The following is a 13,665-nucleotide window of genomic DNA, read 5'->3' on the forward strand; positions in this document are numbered from 1 at the left end:
TCGGGCCGATCGGCGTCCGGTCGCCGGAGCCGGCCCGCCGCGCTCCGGCCCGACTCCGAGATAATCGAGACTGGTAATTCGATTCGGACTCGACTAATACACTACATTTTTTATTACGTCTCTAGAAATACGACGCAACCGCAAACTTTACTCCAAAGTCCAAACTCTATTATCATAATATCTTCGGAGACCTGTCGTAATCTATCGATTTCATCATGAGCATAAAAGATCAAAACAATTTCTAAAATAGAGCAATGCAAAGCAAATTCTAAATCTAACAATCTATAGCTCCTTGAAAACAAGCGTCCAAAAAGCATTATTAGGGCAACAAGCAAAGTCAAGGGCCTTTGCCAGTATCTAGTCGACGTTGGTAACAGTTCAAAATATTCTGCGAAAGTTTCAGCGAATAAACGACAAAAACATGTATCCTAAATAGTGCTCACTTGTAAGGTGAACTCAGCAAGACGTCGCATGAAAAGTATGAATTAGCAGGACTATAACACTATAGTCTATACGCGGGACACCATGCGCATAAAATATGTTAAAATTAGACAACTAAAGAACATCTTAACATACGCATGATTCGCCGCCTTCCAAACGTGATATAAGACATTTCATTATAATGAATAGACTTTGGACTCATGGTAGAGTATTATGAGAGTAACACAATAAAATAAATACTAACAACTGATATTAGATTAAACCCATTTTTAGAAAACAACTAGGTACGATAAATAGGTGATATTTTTGTTAACACGATTCTTTATTATCTATCAAATTGGCTTATGGCACCAATATTGGTGACATCCCAGGATAACTGTTTATTTTGAAACATTTTAGACTTTTGGTTAACTTAAGATTTCTAAACACAATCTTCGCTTCGGTTTATTTGGAGCTTTGGGGCGAACTACAGCTAACTTCAGTCAATACTTTTATTTATTGCACTGTCTCTATTAACAATCTTATTCCCAAACAAAACTGTATCATCTACATCTACTTATCATCTATAAGTAGATGTAGATGAGCCTCTACGACCACCCATGATGGATAATAATTCAAGCGTTTACGAACATGTGCATATTAGTCTATGATACCCCATGGTAGACAATAATGGTAAATACTATATAGATCTTCGCGATTATTTTTGCAATCGTGGCCCTACAGGTTACATATTTTGAGCTAATAAGCAACGACGGGTGTATCGCAGTACAGCCGTTGCGGGGTCAGACGGCGCGCGGGTTCGTTGCACAGCGCGGGGCGTCTCAATGTCAGCGACGCTATCATCATCATCCACGTCATGACAGCGACGTCATCACTCATCACCGGCATCGGGATCATGACAGTGACGTCATCATCATGATCCACGTCATGACGGCTACGATATCAATTATCGCACCGTCACCAACATCATGACATGGGTCATGACAGCCATTATAATCATCGACGACATCACTCATCACCAACATCATGGTTCATGATAGCCACCATAGTCATCATCGATATCAGTACAGCGATGTCACCGTTACCATCGAAATTATGACATCGGTGATGCTTGTAGTGTTAGGAGTTGAGTACTCAAATGGACCACCAATTTTATATTCGCTGTATACAAAATGCTAATTAGAGAATACTTAGGCCTCAGAAATTTTCCCCTTAAAACAATTTGCGTGGTGTTAATAAAACCCATCTGCTAAGAAACATTCACACAAAATGAAGAAAAATTTGTATGCGACTATCTTTTTCGAAGCCGCATGAGTTTAAATAAATCTAGTTTATCAGTTCCATAACCTATATACCTTATTATACCGAGAGCCAAATATCTGCTAAAATAAAAAGCCAAACTATTTATAAATCTGTGTATTCCCACTGAGTTGGCGTTGTTGCGTGGTCGAGGCGAAATCCGAGAGGCGGCAATAGCTTGGATTACACTAAAGGGGGTTGATTACGATGAGATCACTTCTTATTTGAGGCATTATCTCAGAGGTTCATAAACGAAACGTTTGTAATTAATATAGCAAAGTTCATATTTAAAGTAATTAAAGTAAGTAGGTAGGTACGTATTACATTATTATCTGACCATGAGGCTGAAAGCTCCAACGGCAGCATAAGCCTGGAGTGATATTTGTAGAGTTAAATACATAATGTTAAACACATATTCCGTTAAAGTAAATAAGTATAATATTTTATAAATTATAATACTTATTATTTCACAAGGATGCTGAAAGCTAACGGAGGCATAAGCCTAACCTGACATTCTTCGCACATTTTTAGTACATTAAAATAATTATTTTATCAGTAAAAACCAATTTCTTGCTACGTATGAGCAGGAAAAAATTATACATCAGACTTTCACCATCGTTCTCGTCTGGGTAGCAACCGAGCGGCGGCATTAACTTGGAGCGGACGATTTTCAGCAATCGTCGAGGTTTGGAGCCTATGAGATAAGGCGGGAGGTTTATGAAGCGTATTGCGGATTAGTAATACAATTCGCAGCTTTATCTCGTTTCGCCGTCAACATCGTCACATTAAATTTAGTACTCAAAATAAACTTAACTTAGCCTAAACGGTCGCAAGCTTCTTACGCCAATCAAGACATATCGTTTTATGCTCTCATTTAACAGGTACTTAGATTATAAAATAATCCATACAAAAAAAAAGATACATACAGCCGAACGTATAATCTCCTCATTTTTGGAAGTCGGTAAAAAAGCGCTCGTAACATTATAATATAAATACAAAATAGGAATAAGTTCACATCAATTTGACAGCTACTTTTGTTAGCCACATGAAGTAGGAAGCGAAATTAATTATCAAAATCATCCTTAATGACAACAAAATAAGATCGCAAATTCGAACATAACTAAGCGATTGTAACAGCTAATAAATCCACACAAGGACAGCGCCGTGTAATTTCCTGCTGAATGTCTTCCGCGTGAATTCGGTTTGTGCGAAAGAAATGAAGAAAAAAAAACTCATTCCAAGAAGCCGCAAGATAAAATCAACATTAGTGACCAGTCTATTTATCTTAATGGCCACTTTGTAAATTACTACACGGTAGTTTCAAATTTAATGCACCAACTATTTGTTTCCAAGCATTTATCGCTATAGGTAGGTACATGTTAGATTAGCAGAATAATGATGTCATAATTTAAAAAAAAATTTAGCTAAATAATAAAAAATCTACATAACAATAAAAAAGATCGTAATCAGTAATCAGTTAATCACACATAGAAAAAAATTGACTCTTTTATTTTAAATTAAATTTTTGTTTCACAAAATTACTTTTCGCTGCGCTACATGCGCGAATGCAACTAGAGGCGGCATTAGCCTGGACCGCCTTTATGTTTTCTTGACAAACCTTTTATCCTAGTATTATTTACCATTGCCAGGACAATTATTGTCTACTAGATGATGCCCGCAACTCCGTTGCGCAAAAAATATTTTATCGCGCGGGAACCGTACCTTTTTTCGGGATAAAAAGCACCCTATGTCCTTTCCCGGGACTCAAAGCATCTCCATACCAAATTTCTGCAAAATCGGTTCAGAGGTTTGGGCGTGAAGAGGTAACAGACAGACAGACAGATAGACAGACAAACAGAGAGACACACTTTCACATTTATAATATTAGTATGGAAGTATGGATATCTAATAATACTTAATACCAACACTTAAAATTTTAATGAAAACTTTTTGATCTTCAAGGCGCCCGCCGTTCGACGGATGACCATGATAGTGTGAAAAATACTTTAAGGTCGACAATCTAAAAGTGTTATAAAATAAAAATAAACAGTGTTCACGTGTTACCCTTCATTCATGAATTTCATTCGTCTACGAAATTAATAAAGATGAAATACTAACGTATTCCATGTTATTCAATTCTTTTATATTCAAAATTGTTGGTTGTAGGTGTCATGTGCCAAATCAATCTAAATATACTAAAAACAATGCCCAAATGTATGCGCAATACGTGTTAACATACACCAAACTATATTGTATAACAGGCAGTGTTATGACTGGCCCTTATCAGTTAACACACGACGTGACAGCGACTCGGCAACGGCAGTGAGGTCAGATGCGCTGATAAACGCATTTCAAGTGAAACACACGTGTTGGTCGCGCCACTTGCTAAGTGCCTGTCCAGATGAGGCGTTTTACGCGCGAAGTCCATACGCGCGTTTCAATTGCTAAATGCATCCAGATACCGCGTTTTACGCGCGTTTTTACGCTACAAACATGGACTCGAAGTTATCACGCTCCAATCAAATATGTCTATTCGGACTCGCGCGTACTTCTGGACGCTGCAATGGCAATCAAGTTAGTAACTAGCGCGTTTTACGGGCGAGTCGAGAGTTCCCGCTCATTGCAAGCGTTTTACGCGCGAGTAAGAAAACGCGCGCAGGCATCTGGACGCGATATATGTAGCTCAAGTAGGTATCTCGGGTACACACATTAAACGCGCGAGTCGCTCACTCGCGCGTAAGACGCCTCATCTAGATAGGCTCTAATAGTTTTGAGATCTATACAAAAGCATGTTAATTTTTCTCATTTCAACCTAAAGTTTGATATTTTTGTAGAGACATGGCTTGCTCAGTCGGAGTAAAAAGTAAAGCGAATACTCTTTAGGTTAAAGATTAATTCTGAGCTTAGAGAAAGAAGAAGATGAAAATCTTAGGTCGGTTTATGCATCATGCCTTAGATACCCGTTCTGATTATAGACTCCTCCCTCCAGTAAGTATACGCAATGAGTCAACTCTTGTGTAACACTGTAAGTACTGTAATCCTGTGACCTGTAGTCAAAAGTAGAAAATAGTCAGTTTTAAATATGCTGCAATCTGTAATCAATCAAGCAGAATGCAAATGGTGGGGGACGCATTTCTGTAAGCACTTAGCCGTGCGCGCGAGTTAACAGGAATCTGAGAAAAATATCTGACTCACGAATTACTCTATTAAGAATGATGTTACAGAGACTTGTTGCCAATAAAAAAAAACCGAGTAAGTATTACAACCAGCTATGTTTGTGTTATCGTATGGAATTGTTTACGCCGCTTATGTGAAACAAACGACGCATTACAACAACAATAGAAACGTCGGGCGACAAGAAAAATATACATTTATATCATCCATTATCATCATAATGCTATTTAAGAGTTTATGTTTATATTACCACACAGGAAGACTAGCGGGACTTCATATTTTGTCTTGTTACACTCGAGCGGAGTTATTTTTTAAACTGTATTCTATTTAGGAAAATTGAGTATCTCTAAACAAAAAAACGATTAAATAAATAAATCGTCAAAAATAAATACTTAGATGTTTTTGTTGGCAACCACGGTACTATAAATATATTAAAAAAAACTAAACAAGAACATAAACTTTCCAAAGATTTTCAGATATAAAAATTTTAAGTATCGCCCAATTCCACTTAGACCACCTGTTCTACATACCGTTCTGCTGCCTCTGATCGACCGCAGGCGGAGCGCATCGAACAGCGTCCTGAGCAGAGTTCCCGTGGACGTCTCCCCTTTGCGCACCATCCTCAAACACTGACGTCCAGTAACTGGACGCAAGATCCCACTATTGGCGGATAGACCTCGTACGACTGTCTACAAAGATCCTCCCAATCAGGCAATACTCGGAGACGCAGCAAATATAGAGTCCGAGCAACAATACGAACACTTTTTGTCCTCCAGGTGGGTAGCAAATCGCGCAGCGTTCAGCGCGTCCAATCGCGCACGCGTCACGTAAACAACCAGCAGCCGCGATAATCGGCGTGCTACTGGCACGTTATCGTGCCGGCGCGCCTGGAGTCTGCACGTCAGAGCGGAGGAATCCGTGGAATAACAGCGCTACACAAAACATCCCGACGTCCGAGTGACAGCCACCGTATTGTTGGCGCGGCCGCAAGTTTACATAAAGATTTGTAATCTTTCTAAATCTTTAAAAGCACAAATTATGACTACACTAGGTGAGGCCCGCAACTCCGTTGCGCCATAATTCGTTTTTCCGGGATACAAAATATCCTATGTCCTTTGTTGGAACTTAAAGTATCATCATACCCAGCAAAATCGGTTATGCGGACACATTCGCATTTTTAATTGCGAAATTTATTTTTATTTTATTGAAAAAATTTGTAGGGATTGTCGATGTCACAAAATCCTTCTCATTATTTAAACTTATAAGACAGAACATCTAAGACATATTCATTATCAAATTAATAACTAGAACCCTCCTAAATAAATCCAGCGAATGAAAAAAATCGCATAGCAATTTGCCACAACTCTTTTTTGCTGTACCCGCTACGACATTCTCCTCCAATTCTCTAGAGAACGAGATTCAAATGAGGAGCTTTCGTTCACAAATAATGTAATTGCCCGTTATTATTAAATAATCACGTGAGAAGTGGCGGTGGAATCGTGGAACACAATACGTCGCGTCAGTAGCGTTGAACACTTCGATTCTTGTACAAGATACTCTCCATCTGGCCCATAACCTAATATGTATTCTGTGCGATAACATAAACTGGCACAAAACACGATGACACAGAATTTACTACGGGATAAATAATATTATGAGGAAACTAGAACATACAGATTAGTCATCAGAACCTTTCTATGATTAGATTATCTTAAATCTTCTCTGATCGAAAAACAAATGACTTTTTAATTAATTAGGCCTTTATTAATATCGATGGCATTAAATAAATCAATCAGCAAATAGCGAAAGATGGCCATCAACATAGCACGATACGGGATAAATAGATCCGAGCGAATGTATCTCTCATTACATTACACTAGGGTCGATATTCCCAAATCAAAACAACCGATAAGGTCAGCACCAAAATACGATACGACAGATAAGTATCCGAGCGATAGTGAACCATATCGTGATTAAAATACAGTCCACATTTCCAAATCAAAACATTCGATAAGGTCAGCAACAAAACACGACACAAGACGGATGTGTTCAAGCGAATGTGTCCCCTGCGGTAATTAGAGTAGATTCGCTATTCGCATATAATTATCCGGCGCCGGCTACTCGGCAGCAGGCCAGCTCGATCAGTCGGCTAACGGAGTTGCACGGTCGTTGACAGGATTTTTCCGGAAACGCAAACGGAACGCATACCGGGTGGAAATAGCTTCACAAACGACACCACATCCAAAAAGTGTGCTGGCGCCCGAAATCTGGAGACATTTGCGTCTCAGCCGCAGCATTAAAGTTTGTGGGGCAACCGCGATAAAAACAGATTCGAAAATACACGCTGATTAATAAATTTCCAGAGATGAAACGAATAAATTCATCTTGAAGTATCTACTACCGAGAATCGTAAGCATTGATACAAAATCATACAGTTTCTTAGGTAAACACGAATATATGTTAAGAAATAAGATGTCAGAATTCCACGGAATCGAATCATTAGTCTTGTTTAACTTTCATTAAAAAATGACCTTCGTTGCAGCTGTACTGTATTTTTTAGCCGACTGTAATTTCTGCGAAAGCCATTAGCATCACCACAAGACCGTACCCGCAGACAGTTCATTGTTTTTTCTATTTAAGTTCTAACCTTCAAGAGTACTATTTATAAAAAAGTAAAATAAAAAATCATCCAATCCCTACTACAATTTTTAAGACTTGTTTGAAATAGGTATGGCATAAAAATTAAGATATAGACCATAGACTATAGAGTAAGTATCCAAAATTGAAACATCTTCAAAAATACTTTTAATGCCCTGAGCTTTACAAGTATCAGGTTGATCCTCTGACATCTCCCGTTGATTGAACTCCAACTGGGTTAGTTGATTCTTTAAGTGCGCTACACTCAAAATGTCTCCAGCCATTAAAGACACCGACGATTCAGGCCAACGGCGACGTCATACATGTTTATTTACACATTTCGAGGAATCGCAAAAAAAAACAGATGACAAACATATTATAAAAAGTCATATAAATAAGCTCTCCACATTGGCCCATGAGTCCCATGACTTACAAGCCATTATAGTAATGGCTAGTTACTCATGTGACAAGCAACATATTGGTCTATATTTATTAATTTCCAATGATCGACGTCGATTGTGCATGCTACAGTCAGCTCCAATCATGGTTACTCATCATGACCCAATTAGGTCCCTCGCATAAACATTCTAAAGCAAATCACCTAACAAATAAATCCCAACCCCAATAAACACAATACACACAAAATGAGGGATGGTAACAATGATATGATCGTCGACACAAAAATCTTTCGTGGCGCCCCATTACCCATGTGACGGACAGATTGGTTTATAATTAGGATAATGGCAGTTATTACAGCAATCACACCGATGATTAAACGGGATCAATACATTAGTTAATGGACATCAGACGCGGTGCACACGAGGTTAAATCACATACTTATTATAATGAGGTCCTTTTGCGGAAGTTAACTTTATGGCTGACAATAAATCGCTTAGAAGTTTATTTTTATTATTAAAAGTGCTAATACAAACAAGAGTTAATTGAACAACATTTTTTATACCAGACATTAAATATTATTAAAGAGTATGCCACTTAAAACAATAATTCACTGAATACACTATGTATTCAAAGGAGACATCTATAAGGTCATTAAAATAACTAAATAGATAAAATAAAGGACCTAAGTTGTTTTCAGGCATAACCGATCACGACATTACACCCTTCTGAGCCACATTAGTCTAGCAGAGTTCATCAAACAATGGCCAATGTCAAACCAGACGATTAAGTCCATAACTCCATCGACAAAGGGAATTTAATGCTCTTTGTAAAAGTATGACGGCCACAAAGCTAATGTCCGCAGCAGTGCAGCACACAATAAACACGGAAATGCATAAGGAAGAGCGGAGCATCTGAACGATTCGACGTCGGGGCACGCAGCAAAAGGGAATTTCATTTGGAACGCTTTAGATAAAACGGAATTCAATTTTCATTGCGATGAGACATTTGTCCCGTATACTTAAGACTCGGTAAATATTCATCTTCGGCGTTCGGATATTTCCAGTGCTTTATTACGTTTCGGTGGCGTTTAACTCGTCGGATTTAAATATAGTAGCATTGGATTATCGTAATGGTTAAATCTTTAACGATATGCCGTATCCCGGACTATAAAGTCGTTCAATTTGCGAGCGTCCATTATTGAGTGTATTAAGTCGGGGCCGCGGGCGAAGTAAAAGGAGCTCGCCCATTACGCCGTAAACCAAATATGAAAGTCGCCCAGGTGGCGGTGGGCTATCATTACCGGGACGTTTTCGCGAATTGCCTCTATCGATGCCTGTTGACGCGACGAATAATTTCCTATATTTTCTTTGCTCTCGTCGGGCGCCTCGGGCCGAATGTGGCTAAGACGGTTTCTCGATTCTCTGCCAAGTGCAGAATTACAATTAGGAGGTTGAATAATGTCGTCTGAAGCCTTTTGCCCCCGATCGCTTCGATGCTAGGCATGGCTTTAAAAGGCTTTAATATTCGGCACAAAAAAATCTCAAATGCGTATGCAATTCTTTATCTAACTACTCAAATATTTTTGTATGTTCTTAGTGACAATTTTTAATTGTTTAATGTTTATACTTAAAAGGTCATTAGACATTTCTCATTACATATTTAATATTAAATAATACCTCTGTCATGTTTGTATACAACACGACTATCATATTATGTCTATTTGTACATTACTGTTGTCTAGACAGCTGTATTTGTAAACAAATTATTACGTCCCCTAGCGAATCTTAATGGATTTTCACTGCTTCATTAATTCTTTTTTCACATCCCTGTTGAACCAAATTTTGCTTTTCCTACAATTCTATCATCTTAGTATATTCCCTAATTACATTAATCATTATTTATTCGTCATTTTCCCACGTCTATATTAAATATAGATGTGGGAAAGCCATGCTTCAGCACGAATCAGCCGGCTCGTCGGCCTCACAGAAAACCGGCGTGAAACAGCGCTTGCGCTGTGTTTCGCCGAGTGAGTGAGTTTACCGGAGGCCCAATCCCCTACCCTCCCCTATTCCCTTCCCTTCTCATCCCTACCCTCCCCTATTACCCTATTCCCTCTTAAAAGGCCGGCAACGCACCTGCAGCTCTTCTGATGCTGCGAGTGTCCATGGGCGACGGAAGTTGTTTTCCATCAGGTGTCCCGTTTGCTCGTTTGCCCCCTTATTTCTTAAAAAAAATAACTGGTACCGAACCTCCTAGTTTTAGAAAAACTAAGTGATAATACTTTAGGGTGTGTTGTATATATATAGCAACTAAAGCAACCAAAATGAATTTCAATACAATAAAGCGGTTTGCCCCCAGGCCGACGACAGAGCTAGATAGAGATCAGGGTGGAGTCTGCAGCCGATCACAGCCAGAACTCCATTATGCGCCCCATTGCATCCACCTACGAATTACGGTCTTACATCTGATATTGATAAATCTAATGTAGTTTAAAAATAAGCTCAGTTAGATTTTAGACTATTAACTGGCCGAACATTGTAAGAGTAACGATTTAGGAAGAAAAATAGGTGCCGAGCAGTAACGAACATATACATAGTCGAATTTAGCGATGAAAACTCCCAAACAACAGTAAGCAAGAGTTTCAAAGACAGAGGTGGTAAAAATTATGACAGTACTTTTATTTCTTGTATTGAAATACGTAGTACCTATTCTCCTTTTACCTCCAAACATCGTCTTGGCAAACACAAGTTTCACTCATCGGTACCCAGAGCACATGGCACGTGCAAAAAGCGCGCAAACAAGCATCAAATTTATGTCCATCGATTATGACGTTCGGAGAATCGCCGTGAGTCATTTCGGTGTAGTCATCCAGATATCGGCCGCTGACTACTGCCGTTGAGATACTATATTTAGGGACATCACACCTGACAAAAAAGGGTGGAAATTTAACGCTGCCACATGATGCAGCTTTTAAATTCCCCCTTTTTTGGTTAACCAGTTCAAAGGTGTTTTTGACTCGTAGAAAAATACTGCAAATAATTAATAGATTCTTTACGGTTAGTAAGAAGTTTATTTCTTCTTCAATCCTTTGATTTTTAGCCTCCGTTCACGCAACTTTATTTTAAATACTTGAAAGTTTAAAAATCTTTTAGTTGATTTAACAATAATTATTTAAATATCTTTTCTCTAAATAAATAATCACAAAATTAAGGGGCACACGCACATCAGTTTCGAAGACCGGTTATTCTTTAATAGTAATAATGCCAAACGCGAAAACGCCGCTGCCAAAATATACGATACATCGTGCATCGTTGCCACAATAAATCTATCGGTCAGCACTCAGCAGCTATATCTGCTTGCGGCTTGACCCGGCGCGGCGCGGGCGGGCGGCAAGACATTCCGATACGAATACCGATCGATCTGTACACCCCAAATATTAATAAGGCAGCCCGCAGACGCCGTCCTAGTTAGCGTTCCAATATTTCAGACGAACGACGACTAGTATTCATCATGAACATTCCAATCCTAGTAGGTATTCATTATATTATAAATTCGAAAATGTATCTGTTTGCATGTCTGTTACCTCTTCACGACTAAACCCCAGAACCGATATGCAGAGACTTCGTGTCCCGGCTAAGGACATATCGCATAGGATAGTTTTTTTTGCGAAATATAGAAATTAATTGTTTTTTTGGCACAACGGATAAATAAATAAAAAATGTGATTTCGAAAATGTTTCTTCCTCTTTGTCTGTCAGTCTGTCTGTTTGTCCTTTTCGCCTAAGCCGCCAAACCGATTTGATGGATTTTGTAGGAGATCCTCCGAATAAAAAATTGGGGGAAATACCTAGTAACAGAATAAAACGCCAACCTCTTTTAAATTCCTACCCTAAATTACAGTGATTTTTAAGGCTGAATGGTTAGCCCTTCCTGGGGAATATTAAAACATTACTCTTGGGCCGGTTAAATGGAACAACAAAACCAAAATTGTTTTAGGTCGATGAAATATTATCTTTTGTGAAATATTGCTATTGGAAAAAAAGAAACATTGGTTAATGTTTGCAAAAGAGTTTTATCTCATGTTGATTTAATTTGGTGTATCCTTGTAAATTATCTGTACAAAAATCGATTTAGCTTTGTACATTGGTACGGCGAGCACTAGTATCACTGGATTTCCGCTAGAACAGCACCAAATTAATGTCAACACGTCCAGGCGCTCACAGCATAAGATCATCATTATCAGATTTATCAAGGAATGCGTTTAAAAATCACACAATCGTCAAAAGTTCGAAAGCATTAGGCGGTATGAATAAATTCAATGAATCGCAGTTGGAACCGCTGAGAGCCGTGCAAACACTCACGCTGATGGACTGACGGCGAAGTCTCTTCCTTGACATCTCACATTCATTGGCGCTCATTCACAATGATTTTGCCTTTGACAAAAAACGAAAAAACCTATATTAAATAGATTGAAGTAAACAGTGTATTATTATATCGCCATTCGCCAGTTTGCCAGGCTGATTATGCAGTTAATAATTGGTTAGAAATATACATAGTCAAAGGTCTATTTACCTGGATCTGCCAGGTAAATAGACATAGACAATAGACATAGATAAACAACTGTCATTCGAATTCGACAGCAAAATTAGAAACATATTTATTTGTATATATGTATAGGTTTTGACATAGCATATCGCTAAGTGATGGCTGGTGGCGCTTGCAATATACCTGTCTAATCCCATGTACCAGTTTCGATTTCAAACTACAGACGCAATTATCGAATGCAATATATCGCTTTACCACTTTTCAACCGTTTTTCTCGATTTAAAAATGGTTAATCATGTCTTCCACGTGCATTGACCACTAAAATCCACACGGAAAACCACTTCATCAGATATTCCACGTGAGTGCCGAACTTCCGATGGTGCCAAACGCCAAGGTGACCAGACAGTGCGTTGACACCAGAGCTGGTGGCCACGTGTGCCATTTGCATACGGCCGTGATCTCGACATTTGTGAATTGTGGTCCTCGCGATAAAACCAAGGCCTTTGTAATCATTTTGGATTTAAAGTTAGAGGGCCTGTTTCACCACTTCTTGATAAAGAGCCGGATAGGCTATCCACAACATATTTGACAGATACTCCATACTCTATCCGCTAAGATACCTGGTGGATAGCCTATTCGGCACTTATCAGGAAGTGGTGAAACAGGCCCTAAACCTTCTATTTCTCTTATCGCACAGGAACCTTTGGGTTTGGTATGGGTTCAACCGTTAAATTTTCCACGACAAAAACTAATACAAAGGTTAAAATTTTAACATAAATAACTATTATTTTCTGGCGCACAAAGTTTTTCTATACCAAAATATCCTAACACTTTTCGTGGTTTAAGCTCGAAGGTTAAGTGGTTTAAACATAGAGACCTGTAACTAACGCATGTATAATAAAATGTAATGACTTGGACAGGTTATTTTAATTTCCGTATGGATTTGCACCCAGTCGCGATTCAAAGTGCTCGTAATATTTCTGTGCCAGCTGTAAACAACGGTCTTGTCTATGTAGAAATGAGGACCTTCGGACTCACTCATTGCATCATCACAGCTATCTACAATATGAATTATTTGTACGTCACGAGTGATCTAGAGGTGCCAAACGCATTGCCCCAATTTTGCAATAATACAACAATATAAATAACCCGCATCATACTTTCGTATCAT

At 38.7% G+C, this 13,665-nt stretch overlaps 1 protein-coding gene across 5 annotated transcripts in view; it reads right to left on the reverse strand.

Annotated features, from left to right (window-relative positions):
* Positions 1-13,665, reverse strand: part of LOC121734891 (serine/threonine-protein kinase minibrain) — a 163,231-nt gene that overhangs the window by 28,578 nt on the left and 120,988 nt on the right. Inside the window, exons 1-3 of one of the 5 annotated variants that reach the window (XM_042125527.1) lie at positions 5,464-5,767; positions 2,395-2,406; positions 1,684-1,690 (exon numbers count right to left, since the gene is read on the reverse strand). The exons of 3 other annotated variants lie outside the window; for them this stretch is intronic. In XM_042125527.1, coding sequence (XP_041981461.1) covers positions 1,684-1,690; positions 2,395-2,406; positions 5,464-5,534 — 90 coding nt within the window. In that variant the 5' untranslated portion in view covers positions 5,535-5,767. Of the gene's footprint in view, positions 1-1,683; positions 1,691-2,394; positions 2,407-5,444; positions 5,768-13,665 lie in introns of those variants that run through there. One more of the 5 variants, XM_042125526.1, reaches the window with a different exon arrangement.

This window comes from Aricia agestis, chromosome 16, assembly GCF_905147365.1.
Source record: "Aricia agestis chromosome 16, ilAriAges1.1, whole genome shotgun sequence".
NCBI lineage: Eukaryota > Metazoa > Arthropoda > Insecta > Lepidoptera > Lycaenidae > Aricia > Aricia agestis.